This window comes from Aulonocara sp. 'chitande type north' Nkhata Bay, linkage group LG14 (assembly GCF_057382095.1).
Source record: "Aulonocara sp. 'chitande type north' Nkhata Bay isolate Kocher_YH1m ecotype deep benthic linkage group LG14, A_spYH_male_GT1.1, whole genome shotgun sequence".
Classification (NCBI taxonomy): domain Eukaryota; kingdom Metazoa; phylum Chordata; class Actinopteri; order Cichliformes; family Cichlidae; genus Aulonocara; species Aulonocara sp. 'chitande type north' Nkhata Bay.
The window spans coordinates 33,217,745-33,234,074 of NC_141357.1; the positions used below are offsets into that span (position 1 = coordinate 33,217,745).

Genomic DNA, 16,330 nt, shown 5'->3' on the forward strand with positions numbered 1-16,330 from the left:
AAACCATTAAAACTAAACTAAATTATTGCGGAGATTCACCAAAACAAAGGGAAACAGCTGTAAAATGTCCGGTAAATACAATCTAGCAGAGATGTGCTGAATTAAGATGTAGAGAAAATGGAGAACAATAAAAGTCTGCCTGCTAGTAAATTGTGGGGAGCATTTGTTGACGTTTTTGCATTTGGCTCTGCTGGCTGTGCTAAGAGGAAACCGGCACTGGTGCCTTTCATTACTAGGTTACAGTGACCTGCCTAGACTGTTTGTGGGCCAAGTCATCTCTTAATGGAAACAAGCAGGAGGCAATAAAAAAAATCTTGGCACTGTTTGGATGTCCATAATGTATATGGGAGTGTCGCGCTAAGAGCAAAAACTTTCCATTTCAACACTGGAAATTCACCAAGTTCCTGCTCTTTGCTGTCAGCACAAGTCAGGCAAATTACCCCCTCTGTGTGTACAGTATTTACACTTCCGATCAGCCTTTCAACGAATCATTTGCAATCTTGAATCCGAACACTTTTGCTGTAAAGCAAAAGTCGGCTTACAAGCAGACAGTTAAATGTGCTTATGTGTTTGCGCTTTTTCTGCTCACCGTTTGAGAAGTGTGCCCCCTGTGGGAAGCTGAGCTCATGACTGTGCTCTGCCTCACAGGAATACATTGCCTTGGCATCTCTGTAAAGACAACAAAAATATGCTTTGTAATCGCAGATTTAAGGAGATAAGCGTGGGATCGATTAGGTCAAACTCTTGTTTGGGGTTGTAATTTTTTATCACCTTCCAACTGGAGCAGACTGTTGGGTGGAGGCATTTTCAAAAAGCAATGCTCGGGCAGCCACCCTGAAAACAATTGGAAAAAAAACAATAGAGTTCAGTGCACTTCATTGTGTAAAGTATGTCAAGCTGTAATTATGCCATTTAAGACAAGCATGAGTGACAATTAAGATGATTTTAAAATAATGAAACAGTGTAACTGTGTGTTATCTATTATAATGTATCAGTGCTGTCTTAGTTTACTTGCTCTTGCCAGCATTTTTCATTGTTGAGAATGAAATGAAAGGCTTAACCACACAATATGGGAGGTTTCCTTCCTCCTGGCAGACTCAGCTTTAACACAAAGCTAAACTGAGTTAAACTATATAACGAGGCCGCACTTGACCCTGGACATAACCCCAGAGTCATGGGGACAACAGAGACTAGGGCAAGCTAGCTGGATGCTATACGGGAAAACTAATTGAAAGACAAGTGTGACTGGCTTCTTAGACAAGACAAGTCAAACTATCTATTCATCTCAAGAGATCCAGTGCAGACTGGTGCTGGGTCACGGCAACCCGAGAGCAGGCAGAACGTAATTAAGGCCAGCTCTCCCACCAGAGCAGAAAAGACATAAATCTCACAACACGCACTCATCTGTCCTTAGAAACCTCTCGATGCTTGTAAACAGATGAAGGAGGCAGAAAACTCAGAGGGCAAACAGAGAGGAAGGGAGAAAGAAAATCAAGTATATATGTAAAAGCCTGTTTGCCTTGTATTTATTTTGTGGAGACATGTTAAAACTCTAACTTATGATGAGAAAAATGATTTGCTTTTTAAAGCTCTTTACACTGAGCCAGGTCTTTGGTAGCCATTGCTGACTGAAGTGTCCATCCTGCGGCGGATCGCTTGTTTTGGTGGAAGGTTTGGGTGCTCAGTAGGCTTTAAACTCTCTTTGGACTCCAGTGTTGATAAACTTTGGACAGATCCAGAGCAGCTCCTGTGGCCTGAAGGGCGACATACAAATAATAACTCGTAAATGACACATAGAAACAAAAGGCAGACACTAAGGAACAGCTATCACGCTGCACCAAATAAATCAGGAAATAACAAAATATTCTCGAGCTACTGTCAGTTTTTGAAAACCCTTGAAGGATAAATCATAACAGTGAAAACTACCCAGTTTATCTATTCTGTCCTGAAATTTCACTTTCATGAGATTCTGATCGACTTGATTTTAAGTCAAAATAACTGCAAATTACGTTTCAAATGGCATCGCTTCACGATTATCGTACCTTCGGATATATGCAATGATTTGAGAGAGGGTGCCGTGGAGCGGTTTAGCAGCTCTGGCCTGAGGTCAGCACGACAGTGTGGGGCTTTCTTGGGTGCAGGAGACAGCCTTGGTGTTGTGCTGACTGAGGACGAGCTAAGAGCATCCTCTGACTCGCCATCTGTGCGTCCCGTGTCCTCCCTGGAGCTCGAGTCGGGACTGCTGACAAACACGGCACTCTGGGGGCCATTTGAAAGCTGTGAAGGTGTCCGGCGGAGGTCCAGGAGTGACTTGTCCTGACATGTCCTCTGTCTAGAGGAAGCTGTTTTGGAGGAGGTGTTTTGCTCAGAGGAATGGGAAGACAGAGACTCCATACTCCCCATGGGGGTGCTGTCTGGACTGCTGCTCAAAGCGTCACCTATGCAGGGACCAGAGACGAGGCACACAAGGCCCTCATTAAAACCTGCTTAGCAAGTAAAAGATTTTAGCTTCTTTGCAATTTAGACAAAAAATGTTTAGATATTATATTATTCATTAGCTTTAGAGAGCTGGCCTAAATGTAGGAGACTGCGTGTAAAGATTCCTAAAAGATATTAAAGGCGTGGTTTAACAAATTGTGACACTCATCACTTCCTTGGTACTCACTATCTGCATCTGCAAGACACAGTGTGGGAGTGTAGAGGCTCCGGGGTTTTCGGGGCCCGGTGGACAGACAGATGGCCCTGCTCCTGCGAGAGCCAGGTCGACTCTGGGGCTGGGGCAGAGGCACATTGGGATCTGGAGGCTGGTGGAAGATCTACAGGTCCAGAAAGAAACACTGATTACTCAATACAAATACAGAAACTATGTATTTCTATACAGTCTGACATTTCAACATGATTTTTATCAGTACTCTTCAAACACTCTCAGTACCCATTTATATATTTTGATGAACTAACCTCTAACTAACAAATCTTAACCACCAGACATCTAGCAAATCTTGCTTTTTATATCTCTGGTTTAACGGTTCTGTAAGTAAAGATAATTATAGCAGCTATGTAAAAGTATACTAAAATATTTATCCTACATAAAGAATTTTTCAGTTTGCACAAAGTTTTGTTAAACAAGGTTTCATTTGGTCAATAATTCTTTTTTTTTGTTCATCAAGTGGTAAGAAAAAAACAGGAAAATGTTAAATAAGGTGACAGACACATTGCCTTCATGATAGATTGGGTGATTGTGCTTCTCATGCCACCCCTCGGGGGCTCATTCAGAGCCAGAAAAAAATCCTGTTATTAACGACGGAAGTTGAATTACCTCCGTGTTTCGGCGTGTATTGATAGCTGGTCTAGCAGGATGTGCGTGACTGGCCCTTTCTATAAAACTGTTTGCCGATGTTACACTTATAAAAGGATGAGATGGAATTTCAATTACAATGTTAAAATCACAAGTTTAAAAACCTCACCTTTTCTGACCATGCCACACCTGTCACAGTACATCATAACTGTCAAACTGTTGGACACACCCAGGAGGCTAAGTAATTATGAAACAGACAACAAAGAGAATATTCTAAGTGTAAGGGGACTGTTTAGTCTTTCATCTATTTGATTTACATCATATTTCAGGATCATCTGAATGTGTGTATTATTTGGGTTACATTAGATTCCTTTACGGTGTTACCTTAAAGGCAATGAATATAAAGATGGTGGCTGCTAGGATTGCTAAGATTGCCAATTTCCCTTTATCTGCAATTGCATTTATTTGTCTTTAATTTGATATCTCAAGTGTAAAAAAACAATCGCTTGTCTATTGAACAAGCTACCTAACTGCCATTAATTGTCCACCTTTAAAACAGCCTTTGGGCTATGACACTGGGTGTTCAGTAAACCAGTACAAACATCTCTGTAGTTTTTTTCTTGATCATTTGAGCTGGAAAGGATTCAGAAGCAACCCCAAAAGATCATGAGAAGCAGCATGGATGCCTTCAGTGCATCTCTGAGACTAAAAAAGTAGAACTTCAGGGCGAGCCCCTAAAGCAGGGGTATTAAACTAAAATTTGAGGAGGTCCAGTTGGAGAAAATCTTCTCAAGCAGAGGTCCGGGACATCATAATGTCTAACTTACGTTATGATTGTGATAGAGAAGCAACCTTTTTTTAAAATTTTTATTTATATCTGAACGTATGAACAATAGACTGTCAAATCAATGAAAATACAAGTTAAAACATTTCAACAAAATTTATTGTTAACACTGAAACACACAGTAGGCCTACATTAGAAATAGGGCTGCTGTTTAAAATGAATTAGAGAAAATAAATAAAATGGCTAAATTGTGCATCTTAAAACAAAGTGCTTAATTTCAGAAAAAAAAAGTTTCCCTTTTTCTTTACATTTTACATCTCGACTAAACAGTCTCAATACATTTTCAACAGATAACCTCAAAACATTTTAACAATTTTACAGTTTCTCTTTCTTTCCCCCTTATATTCCACGTCCCAACTTTCTGTTGTTCAGTGAGAGAACTGAGCTTTAGTTCGCTCTACTAGGATTTTAAATCTGGGCTGGAATGGTGTCAGGGCCATTCTCATACACATGTGTAGGTGCTCATTGGTGATCCTGGAATGATATTTAGTTTTTATTATGTTCATTTTGGAGAAAGCTGCCTCACAGCTGTATGTGGAGCCAAACATGGCAGGTTCAGTTCTTCCAAACTGCTCTTTCAGGGCCACATCTGCTTGGAGATCAATTAGTTGCATTTGAAGAGGCCCAGCATTTGCCCACTTGAAGTGCTGTGTGACTTCCTTTGAGAACCCTCTGACATCAGTGATGGCAAATGGGTTCTTTATGAACATGGTGAGCTGCTGTCCAAAGCTGAAGCTATCAAAATGTTTGCTGAAGTTTTCAATCAGCTTATCAACAAAGTCAACAAAAGAGGACACATCTCTCTGTCCCTGAACCTGTTCCTTCACTGTTGGGAAGTGTGCATAGTCTCCTTGCAGGTCTTCTTTGAACACTTCAAGTTTCCTCTGAAAGCAGCGGACAGCTGTCATCAGTTCACAAATTGAATTGTCCTTGCCCTGCAGCTTCAAATTCAGTTCATTCAGGTGTGAAGTGATATCAACCAAAAAGGCCACAATATCCATGTTTTTCCCATCATTTAAAAAGAGAGAAAAGTTTGTTGCTTTTTGACTTTCCAGCTCTTCCAAGAAAGCTGCTACTTCACTTCTGATGGACCAAAATCGCTCCAATGCCCTGCCTTTGCTAAGCCATCTCACATTGTTGTGAAGCAGAAGATCATCAGCGTGTGCATCAACTTCTCTGAGAAATTCCCTGAGCATGCGATGCTGACAAGAAGAAGATGCCCTGAGAAAATTAATCATTTTCATCATTGTTTTCATCACCTCAGCATACTCGTCTGACAGGGTGGAGCATAACACTGACTGATGAATAATGCAATGATAAGAGATTAGCTCGGGATTGTCCTCTTTCATTCTTGCTACAGCTCCTTTCTCTCTCCCCATCATAGCAGGGGCTCCATCTGTGGTTATTGAAACCACTTGGTTTGGCTCTATTCCTCGCTTTGTTAACATTTCCTTAATGGCCAGGTAAATATCCTCTCCTCTTGTAGTGCTGTGAAGGGAAGTTACACCTAGCAGGTCTTCACAGAACTCTTTCTTATCATTGTTGAAGAACCTTACATAAACTAACAGCTGAGCATTGTCAGACACATCAGTGGACTCATCTACAGCCAAGCCTACACATGGTGTCTTATGAATAGCTTCTTCCAGCTGGGATAGCACATCCTGAGCTAATAATTCACTTCTCTTTGTGGCTGTTGATGCTGACATAGGTATTTGCTTTATTTTGTCATGAAGCTCTTCTTTTTGTTTACCCTCAAGTAATGTTTCTGCTACTGCACTCATGCGGTCTTTGAAAACACCTGCATCTGCAAAGGGCTTTTTGTGTTGACCTAAAATCCAAGCAACTCTGAGGGAACATTCATGAGCACGTTGTTGGGCGGTGAAAGAACTGGTTAAGATCCTTGTGGACTGATCATATTGGGCTCTGAGACTGCTAATTTTCTGGGACCTGAGTTCAGACTTGGGTGGGTATGATTGTTCAAAAGCTTTGTGCTTTGTCTCATAGTGGCGTTTGACATTGCCACTTTTAATCAGTGCCACGGTTTCTGAACATATGAGACACACTGGTTTGCTGCTTGCGGCCGGAAGAATGAACATATATGCGTCAGTCCATTCAGTCTTGAAAGTTCTATTTTCGGTGTCTACTTTTCTCTTTTTTGAAAGCGCCATAGTTGTTTTACCTCTTGTGACTCCCGCTCACGTCTTGTCTCACTGTATCGTTAATCGTCTCGCTTGTCATTCACCTCTCACCATGTCTTTCCTCTGTCTGTCTGTGTCTGCACTCAGCCTTGCGATCGCCTTGAATGCGCAGATGTGATTGGCTAAGTAGTGTCACGTGGGTGGCGTAACTCGCACACAATTGGTTAGTATGTTCCCTGGTCTAATACAATGTAAGGTTACTGCTTAAAATTGAATCGCCCCGTCAAAATTAAATATAATTTAATATTTTGTTAACTATAGGTCCAGGTCCATATAGGATGGCGACTGGGTCCGGACTCGGACCCCGGTCCGCCTGTTAGTGACCCCTGCCCTAAAGCAACCAAGAAAGTGTGTAGAACCCATTTCAGAGAGTCGAGACTGATTTAATAAGACAGAAAATAGCAGAGAGAGAATAAACCAGCCTCTGTAATGATAGTAGTGAAGCTCACTATGAGAACATACGATCTGAACCAAATTTACCTGAATCCATATCCACTCTTGATAGTGGAAAATCCTGCCAGTTTGCTCAAACCTGTTCTGTTCATAGTCATAGGTACTGTACCTTTGCACCATATAAGCATAAAAGACCTGCTGAAGTCCCCCAAATGGAGTCTCAGGTTCAGGAACCATGAGCCTCAAAAGCTTATGTGCCATTTAATCTAGTCTCTACCCCTTGTGTGCCTTATGGCTCCACATTGGCTTCTCATACACCTTCAAAGTGAGTTTTGACACCTAACCTCTCTCTCCTTATATACCAGAAGCCAATCTACAGCTCTACAAGCACCTCAAGTGCCCATTAAAGGCCAAATAATTTGCCTCCTGACCAAATCCCACCAATCTGTTCCTTTGTATGTTCCTATCAAGTCCAACCCTCTGTATCTGCAGGGGCTTAGCATAGTTTGCCAACCTATGGCCTATATTTTCAGTTACCACCAGTTCAGCAGGCCATGGCCGCATTATATGCAGTTTGACCTCCACCCATTATTACTGAAACCTCACTCTATTTGTTCTCCTTTACCTACCTTTCCAGTAACATTCTCCGTGGCTGCTATATAAACTTCTGTGTACCTCAGCAGTTTATATAGCAGCCTCAGGCCCAATACAGGCTCATATTCAACTACGGTATCATGCTCCACACAATTCTCTGGTGCAAAACAGGTGTTTGTTTTAGGTGCAAAAGTCAGCATCCAGGGATAATGAAGAGAACCCAGATATCCAGTGTGATGCACTTGAACCCACAGATTATATTATCTAAAGTCACACTAAAGGTAATTAAAATAAGACTTAGAAACAAGATTAGGACCTTTGATGCCTATGCTGTCTTAGATGATGGAGCATAGTAATAATAATAATAATAATGGTAAATGGCCTGTATTTATATAGCGCTTTACTAGTCCCTAAGGACCCCAAAGTACTTTACACATCCAGTCATCCACCCATTCACACACAGGTGATGGCAAGCTACATTGTAGCCACAGCCACCCTGGGGTGCACTGACAGAGGTGAGGCTGCCGGACCCTCTGACCACCACCAGTAGGCAACGGGTGAAGTGTCTTGCCCAAGGACACAACGACCGAGACTGTCCAAGCCGGGGCTCGAACCGGCAACCTTTCGATTACAAGGCGAACTCCCAACTCTTGAGCCACGAACGCATAAATAAATGCAATAATGGTTTGCATTTATATAGCGCTTTTCGGGGCCCTCAAAGCACTGTACAATTCCACTATTCATTCACTCTCACATTCACACACTGGTGGAGGCAAGCGACAGTTGTAGCCACAGCTGCCCTGGGGCAGACTGACAGTGTGTTGACTCAGGGTGCAGCCACGCATCTTGATTTTAAGGGGAGCCAGCAAAGCTTAAACTGTGCACAGAGAGACCACATACAGAAATGCCACAAGTCAAATGTGTTAACCTCCAACTTTCTCCCGCTTCATGCCCTAGGAAAAAGTTTTCAAATGACTGTGCATTCACCTCTGACATCATAATGTTTGTTGAGCAGCATTATCCTGTGGATAAATTAAAACTTCTAACTTTTAACTGCACATTGTTGTTGGGTCCAACAATCCATTCTCCATAACACCTACTGAAATAGTTCAATAAAGCTCAAAGGGAGCATGAGCACAATGAGCACATGGTTGGGGTCGTCATTACAATTTCTCTTGATGAGTCAGCTGATTCTGTCCATTGCTTATTCACCTCACAAGACAGCCCATACACCGAATTTAAGACATAATGCTGACACCTCCACCCTCCCTTCAGAAGTGAGGGGTTGATTCATCAAAGATAAAACAGGGGTATGAATGTCTTCCTTGCAGAAACATATGCTACCCAGAGACAAGAAAAAAATCACTGTGATAGCAACAAGGATGTAGTTAACTTACCTTCTTCTAGATTGAGGTTATGCAAACTGACCTTCTGGTCCATAGTCGCTGACTGTTTTAGGCCTTTAACTATCAAACTTGGATGTTGTGGTGAATAATGTTTAATATTAACATCAGATACTCTCATATTGAACTCCTACAGTTCCATTCTGACAGTTTCCTTATGTCCCACAGACATTTCACTGCATGCAGAGAAGAGCCCCATGAGCTTCTTTCTAACTGTGGCAATTTTAAAGAAGAGGCAAGGAGTTGAGAGATGCATTTGCAGCCATGACCCATCCCTGAAAGTCCCAAATCCAGCTTCACTTTAATCCCCCAAATGCTCCTGATTTTGGGTAGTGTGGGAGAGAGAAATTAGGTCCATGAAACCTGCTCTTAGGGGGACAGTGGGAAGTCAAACCATTTTCCACTTTCAGAGGAAAATTGTGGTAGTTGACATAGAAGGAGTCTTGAACTCTTAACTGATATGATATAAACATCTGATAGTGTTGATCCTTTTACTCTAACCTCGTAGTTTTAATGGGGCAGCGAGATGTTTCTCTTCAACAGGCTGTCTGTGCAAACTCAATTCTTAAAAAGTTGGGACGCTGTGTATAATGTAAAAACAAACAAACAAACAAAACAAAAAAATAATGGCATGATTTGTAAATGTCAATTGTAAATGTCTATTGTGTTTTATTCACAATAGAACATAGAAAACATTTAAAAATATACCCTTTTAATTACAATATGAGCTCATTTTGAGTTTGAGGCCAGCAACACATCTAAAAAAAGTTTGGCTAGAGACAAAAGGCTGGAAAAGTAAGAGGTAAAAAAAAGAAACAGTTGGGGGAATACTACTCTCTCGCTCAGGCAGCACTGTGTTAAAATCAGGGATGATTCTGTTATTTAAGAGTAACTTCACAGGCTCAGTAACACTCCCAGAAATTATTGTTTAACACAGTTCACTCTGCTATCCACAAAGCAGTTTAAAGCTCTATGGATCAAAGCAGATGCCATATCTGAACACGCTCCACAAATGCTGCAGTCTTCTCTGGGCCAATGGTAATTGAAAATGGACCGAGGCAAAGTGGAAAACTGTGGTCAGACAAATCAAAATTCTAAATTCTTTCTGGAAAACACGGCTGCAGTGTCAACTGGACTAAAGAGGAGAGGAACCATTACATATTATAAGCACTTAGTTAAAAAGTCTGCATCTTTCATAGTATGGCACTGCATTAGTGCCTATAGAATTGGTACCTTGCACTTTTGGAGTGACACTTTCAATGTTGAAAGGTATATATAGATGGGTTTTAGAGCCACCTATGCTCCGATGCAGATGTCTTTATCAGGAAGGCATGCATGTTTCAGCAAGACAATGCTATACTGAATTGAAATTATACTTAACCATCATCACTTGTAAGAAATAAACCTCCTCCATGGATCCTGTATTTAAAGAGGCACGCCACATCAAATGTTGTGAGCCAATGCAATCATTTTCACTCACTGGGTGCCTTCAGCTTTTGGCTTAAAAGCAACGAATTAAATTAAAAAATGAAACAAATATATGTGCACTTGTTACATTTCATCTCAGAGCCAGCTTCTGCTATTTTTTTCTCCTCTGCTAACTGTTTGACTGTATGTGCCTCTAGCACACGGCACAGAGCACACAATCATGCACGCAAGTGCGCGCGCAAACAGTCACACAGAGAAATACACACATACACAAATACACACAGCTGATGCAGCCATTTGTTTCAGCTTGTGCTTTATGTATGATACTACTAGTGGCAACAATGTATTCGCATGACTAAATGTCAATTGAATTTAACATAAACATTGGAATATGAAAGTTCATATAGCATTATAAAACGCATTATTCTTGTCGCTCGTCTGTGTCTTCTGCTATCTGTTGCTGTCTAGGTGTCGTTTTTTGAGAAACATGAAAAATGATTATAAACCATAAGAGATCTTTCTATAAATCTGTTCTAATAAGGAAATATGGATATTCTACTTCAGAAAACTGCTGCACGAGGAATGTTTTTATTGATGCAGATATAATTAAAAGCATACCAGGCCATTCAAAGTCAAACTGTGACTCACCTTGTTGAAATTTTCAATGAGTATTTCCACCACAATGTTCTGGAACTTAATGTTCATCATGGCGGCAACTGTCTCCTCTTGTGATCGCATCAATGTAGGCCCGAAGATGACGCCCAGGTTTGACACTGTCATCAGGTTAGACTGGTTTTGTGCAGAAACTCTGCGTTTAGAAGACAAGCACATCATACAAGCGTCCTAAGAATTCACATGTTTAACCATGAGGTGATATTTTTTGGTCTACGAGATAGTGAGAGTTGGCGAGACGCCTGCAATTGCGGTGCAGTGCCTCAGATAACTTTAATTAGTTTCAGGTAACGTTAAGTCTGCAAGTTAATTGATTGATTACAAGAACATGTACCTGACAAGATGCTTTATTAGTAACTCCAGCATTTCCTTGTTTCTTTCAGGCATCTTATGAACCAAAGCATGGACAGCACGCACTCTGTAGTTCTGATCATCGGACTCTGAGAAAGAAAATAAATAGAAATGAGGGAAGAGTAGAAATGCTGGCCACTACTGACTTATGGAATAATTGTATTTCAGATGTAATTGTGTGAAAAAGAAAGTACATCCCATTTTAATTCTAAGGTTTTATCTTCTGGCCCTAAACAGGTCTTAAAATGAGGTAAATACAACCTCACATGAACAATACATCACATATTACTGTGTCATTATTTATTTAATAAAAATAACCCTAATTCTAACCCTGACACTTAACCCCCAAAACTAAGCCAAAATGCACACGTAGTGTGTAAACAATTAACTACGCCATTACTACTTCCATTGAAATGAACACGGTAAGCAGCAGCCAGGAGCTGCTAATCAAACACAGTTGATTAACTGATCATCAGCGAATGCGACCACCTCTATAAACGTTTTGGCAGTTTGCAGGTCTGTAGCATTCAGATTTTTGGCAACAGTGCCAAGAAGGAAAGACGAGAAGAAACTTTTGCTGACCATCTATGTGAGAATTGCAATTTGATGTGCATCATTCTGCGAAGTGAGAAAGATTATTAAAAACTGCAAAGCATTTGGGACAGCTGCTAATCTTCCCAGGAGTGGACATATCAGCAAATTTATCTCAATGTTTAAGTTATGTTAAATGTTTAAGTTCACGGTTTTTACGGTAAAAAAAAAAAAGTTATTCTCATTACAAAGTCACACTCGAGTCACTCTGACATCACAGTTTGAGATGACCTGAGATCCATACAAGTATTTCCTCAGATAGAAATGATTTAATCAGATCAGTCCTGACTCATTTGCTTTCCCTGCTTTGATAACCCAGACGTAGTGCTCACAAAGCTCAAATCTCTAAAATGAATTCAAAATGTTTCATAAAGATTTTCAAAATTCTAATGCAATATCTCTTCACATAAATCCTGCTTAACCTTTGCAATTGACATAATTAGTTAGTTATCAGATGCACCCGATTCATTAGTGCTATATGATTTGAATTGTACCAATATCTTCCTAATCTGTTCTATACAAGAAAGGATAATAGAGAACTTGATAAAATATGTAATATGTTATAACTGTAACTTACTGACAGCCATGATAAAATCTTTGTGGAGCTTGAAAGTCATTAGAGGCTCAGACAGGCACCTGATGGAAAAGAAAAAAGAAACAGTTTCATTTTATTTCCTGAGTGACACAGGTCCTGTGAATGCAGCTGGTATCCTTGGTGAGTCAGTCGCAGCACTTAATGTATGACTATCATCAGAGAGGTTTCAAAGAGGCACTATGGAGGCAAGGATGACTCCTGATATTTAAGTGCACGTAGATGGTGGGGCGAGCTGACCTGAGGTAATTCTTCAGGCCGCTGGTGATAGTTTTGTTGTCCCACATGTCTGGGTCCAGGTCCATATCCACAGGTGCTTTGGATGCTATTGGAAAGATGTTTTATTGTTATATGACCACTAGGTAAGTTTAAGCTGCAAATTGTCTTAAGAAACCAATACAACATGACATGACCTGTCAAGCTGCTCAACCGAGGACCGAAAATACTTTCTTCTTGTGTCAAGAGACTCAAAGGAGAATTGAAAATAAATAGTGACGTGTGTGGTGTCTAATAGCACTGGGGGTCAAGATTTAGAGACATTTAACAAACTCATTCAGACATTTCCTGTACAAATGTGTTATATATATCCAGACGAGACTACCTTGTAATTCAATAAAATAATGACAACATAATATAAGGCCTAATTGCTGTTACACTGTCCTACCACAAGGAGGACCTCTTTCCTCACTCTGCTGGAAAAGATCACGTTAGAAAACTATTCATACATTACCATGGAGATTCAGACACTTGTGAATTACAGAATAAGGGGTTTGACTTGGTACATTAGTTCACTGATAATACTTTTGATTTTAGTTACTTACAAAAGACTGTGGTCATCAGCTTCTGCACTTTAGAATTGACGCCTCCAATTCTGTACAGTCCCATTGTGTTTATCCCTGTGTGGCAGTGAAAAAAGCAAAAGGATGAATTGGAACAAGGACCTAAGACTTTGTGTTTATTTAGGACTCGTGCCAGTGCAACGTGTTGTCAAGTCCACTAACGAGCACATTGTTAATCATTACAACCAGGTTGCATTCAAATCATTTGACACACGAAAGCTGAGAGATTGAAGCGCCTCACCTCTCATCTCGACCAGGTCAATGCATTTTCTTACAAAGTTGAAGCCTGCCTCATTAAGATATGCTGTAACACAAAACAAGAGCAGAAATGAAAGGACAATTACTGCCTGGGATAACCGCCCGTCATGTGGGATAATAAGCTCTCCCTTATGCCGCTGCTCAAATTAATAGCACAGCCCTGTACTGTGAGGCTGTGCTATGCCTGCTGAGTGGGCATATGTAAAATTATAGTATTAATGAAAAGGCATAGTCATAGGTAACGAGTATTTCTTTCATATGTGTATGTTGTTGATCTCATTATCTTACGTTTTAAGAATTTGAAAGGCAAACATTTTAATCCTGAAGGAGTTTGGAAAGATATAAAAACAATACTCACTCTCTTCTTTTTTGCTTAATATGGCCGGCAGGTTGTAAATCTAGAGAGAGTTTACAAAAATCATTATAATGTAAAGGTTACCTTAGTTTGAATACTGAAAAAAATCGCTGAAAGAAAAGGATAATGTCAAAACCTTATTCCCACTGAATCTAATTTGAGTAGACTGTCCTATTATTAGCACAAGTAAATGGTGAGGTCATGGTTTCCTAAAAACAACAACAAAAAACCTTACAGAAAGCCACCAGAAGAGGGTGCCAGTGACAAATAATTCATTTTTGGCATTGTCTTCTTGCCAAACAAAGGACTTTAAAAAAACCTGACCAACTGCAGCCAGCACCGAATGAATATTTCAAAGAAGAACAGGCAGAGTTCCTTACCGGCTCCCTGCCATCCATGGCCTCGAGCCACAGTCTTCTGTTGGACTCTGACAGTGCCTGCAGTGTCATAACGCCATGCCTGGAAAGATTTAAGAGAAAAGCTGGTCTCAGTCTGATCTCTTTTCCTTGGGGCCCCTGGACAGACCATGTTTATATTGGCTGAGACCACTATAAAAGGACTAGTGTAACTAAAATAGCTCATGTGCAAATGCTTGACTTCAATCTATGCCCTCAGTTCACTTTGTGCTTCACATTACCCTTCCAATTAAAAGCTACAAGTTCTTAATATTAGAGTGATTCATTTTTGCACCCAACATGCATACAGCTTTATCTGCTTTCACCTTACTGTGTGCAGCATAGTGAGAATCTGGGGCATTATGCCTTGATTTGTGGCACTGCTTCAGTTGGCTGTAACACAATTATAGAACACTATCTGATGATGGCGGCAAACAAAAAACGTCACCCCACCCAGTAGTGGCAGTTAGTACTAGCATGGAGCTGTGTCAGCTTGCATGTGTTAAAGGTCATTTCAACCAAAATACAAAAAAAAGTGCTACACCTTTAACAACACCCCTACTGATATTTTGACATGCAGACAGTTTAGCATTTATTTCACCAGCTTTTAAGTTGTCCAATATTAAAGACTCCAAACCCGTACAGGTGAACGCAGAAGAAAATATTTATATTTGTGTTGCTCTCAAATCATTTAACAACATCTCTTTCCCAAAACAGCATCTCTGCTACCCTCATCCAACCTCATATCATTTTTTTTAATGGATGTATTTTCCCTTAAGTCCTTATGAAAGACACGTTGCTGGTAAATTTTTAATGAAACTCTTCTTTCATTGCTATGAGCAGCTCAAATGAAATTCTTTTTATTGGGCTGGCAGAGGATGTTTCAGAGATGGCTATCTCAGAATCTGGGCAAATAAAAGTATCCGCATAGCTGGATACCTCTTTACTAATTCGGGTGAATCAACCCGTTAAAAATGAGGTTCCGAGATGGCTGGCCTGATTAAACTTGGGCAACAGCATGTTTATTATAATGGGGATTAATGGATGAGCTTGAAGCTGACTGGAGCTTGGCCCACATTGTCCTTGTGGTTAGAACACGCACCTTGGGGCAGCGCAGTTAATGATAAATGAGTTGTCCTGCAAATAAATTGCAGTTATTGTCCATGCTCAGCAACACTCACCGAGCGTGAGCAATGCTGCTGCAGTGCAACATTAACACACAGTGATGTGCTAACTCTATTCTGGGGTACAAATCACTATAAAGAACTGATATCAAGCATTCATAATGGATGGCTTGGTCAATTGAGCCAGTGTTAATCAGCTGACAGCTACTTAAAGGTTTCTGATCATTGCCCAATATGTAATCCTATTTCCCCGTGAAACATTAAAAACAAATCAACTATGAATGTTCCCACATGGCCAAAGGTTTTGAAAAGAAAGGGAAAAAAATAGGAATTAATTCTAAGTTCAATATTGTGTGTTACTTGAGTAATTGTAGACAAGAAGAAATAATTTAAGAATGTGTCTTGACCAAGTGACCAAGTCAGATTTTGTGAAGTGCTAAGAAAGCAGCAGGATTTCATTAGGTTTGGATTTAATATTGAGTGAACAACATGATTAGGACACATGCAGCACATGCAACTGCACTGAAAGGGCAGCACTGGTCAGTTCACATACCGGACTTTACAGAAAAACTGAAGCGGCCTGAAAAGAGTTCCACGACAGATGTCATTTCTACATTGACATGAACACAGAGAAAAGATGGGATGGGTTCAAAAATAGAAAAAAAAATAATGATAATGTAGACATACAGCAAACGGAGCGGGGGGAGAGGACTCGAGAAACATGCAGGACACAAACAGAGCTGATTACGTCTAACACTGTTAAACCGAGTCTTTGAAGATGTTAATCAAACCTGAACAGCTCTCGCATGTTCAAACGTCGTGTACTCCAGGGGGAATCTGGGTTAATTTCCAGTATTGGTGAGTTCAACATAGCACAAAATGTCACGTGCAGTTCGACGTTCTTATATTAAGTTAGTTTTAACAAGAAAAAAGTGTGTGCAACTGCTATCTTACTAATATGAGTATTCAGCAGGTGATGTGCAATGACTTTCTTTTTT

The 16,330-nt window shown here is 40.4% G+C and overlaps 1 protein-coding gene across 2 annotated transcripts in view; it reads right to left on the bottom strand.

Moving 5' to 3' along the window:
* Positions 1–16,330, bottom strand: part of arhgap42b (Rho GTPase activating protein 42b) — an 80,823-nt gene that overhangs the window by 1,132 nt on the left and 63,361 nt on the right. The window contains exons 11-24 of one of the 2 annotated variants that reach the window (XM_086262170.1): positions 15,886–15,942; positions 14,194–14,272; positions 13,817–13,856; positions 13,442–13,504; positions 13,183–13,257; positions 12,602–12,686; positions 12,347–12,405; positions 11,162–11,267; positions 10,804–10,963; positions 2,666–2,816; positions 2,043–2,438; positions 1,598–1,754; positions 772–834; positions 590–669 (exon numbers count right to left, since the gene is read on the bottom strand). In XM_086262170.1, coding sequence (XP_086118296.1) covers positions 590–669; positions 772–834; positions 1,598–1,754; positions 2,043–2,438; positions 2,666–2,816; positions 10,804–10,963; positions 11,162–11,267; positions 12,347–12,405; positions 12,602–12,686; positions 13,183–13,257; positions 13,442–13,504; positions 13,817–13,856; positions 14,194–14,272; positions 15,886–15,942 — 1,571 coding nt within the window. The remainder of the gene's footprint in view (positions 1–589; positions 670–771; positions 835–1,597; positions 1,755–2,042; positions 2,439–2,665; positions 2,817–10,803; positions 10,964–11,161; positions 11,268–12,346; positions 12,406–12,601; positions 12,687–13,182; positions 13,258–13,441; positions 13,505–13,816; positions 13,857–14,193; positions 14,273–15,885; positions 15,943–16,330) is intronic. The other variant, XM_086262171.1, reaches the window with a different exon arrangement.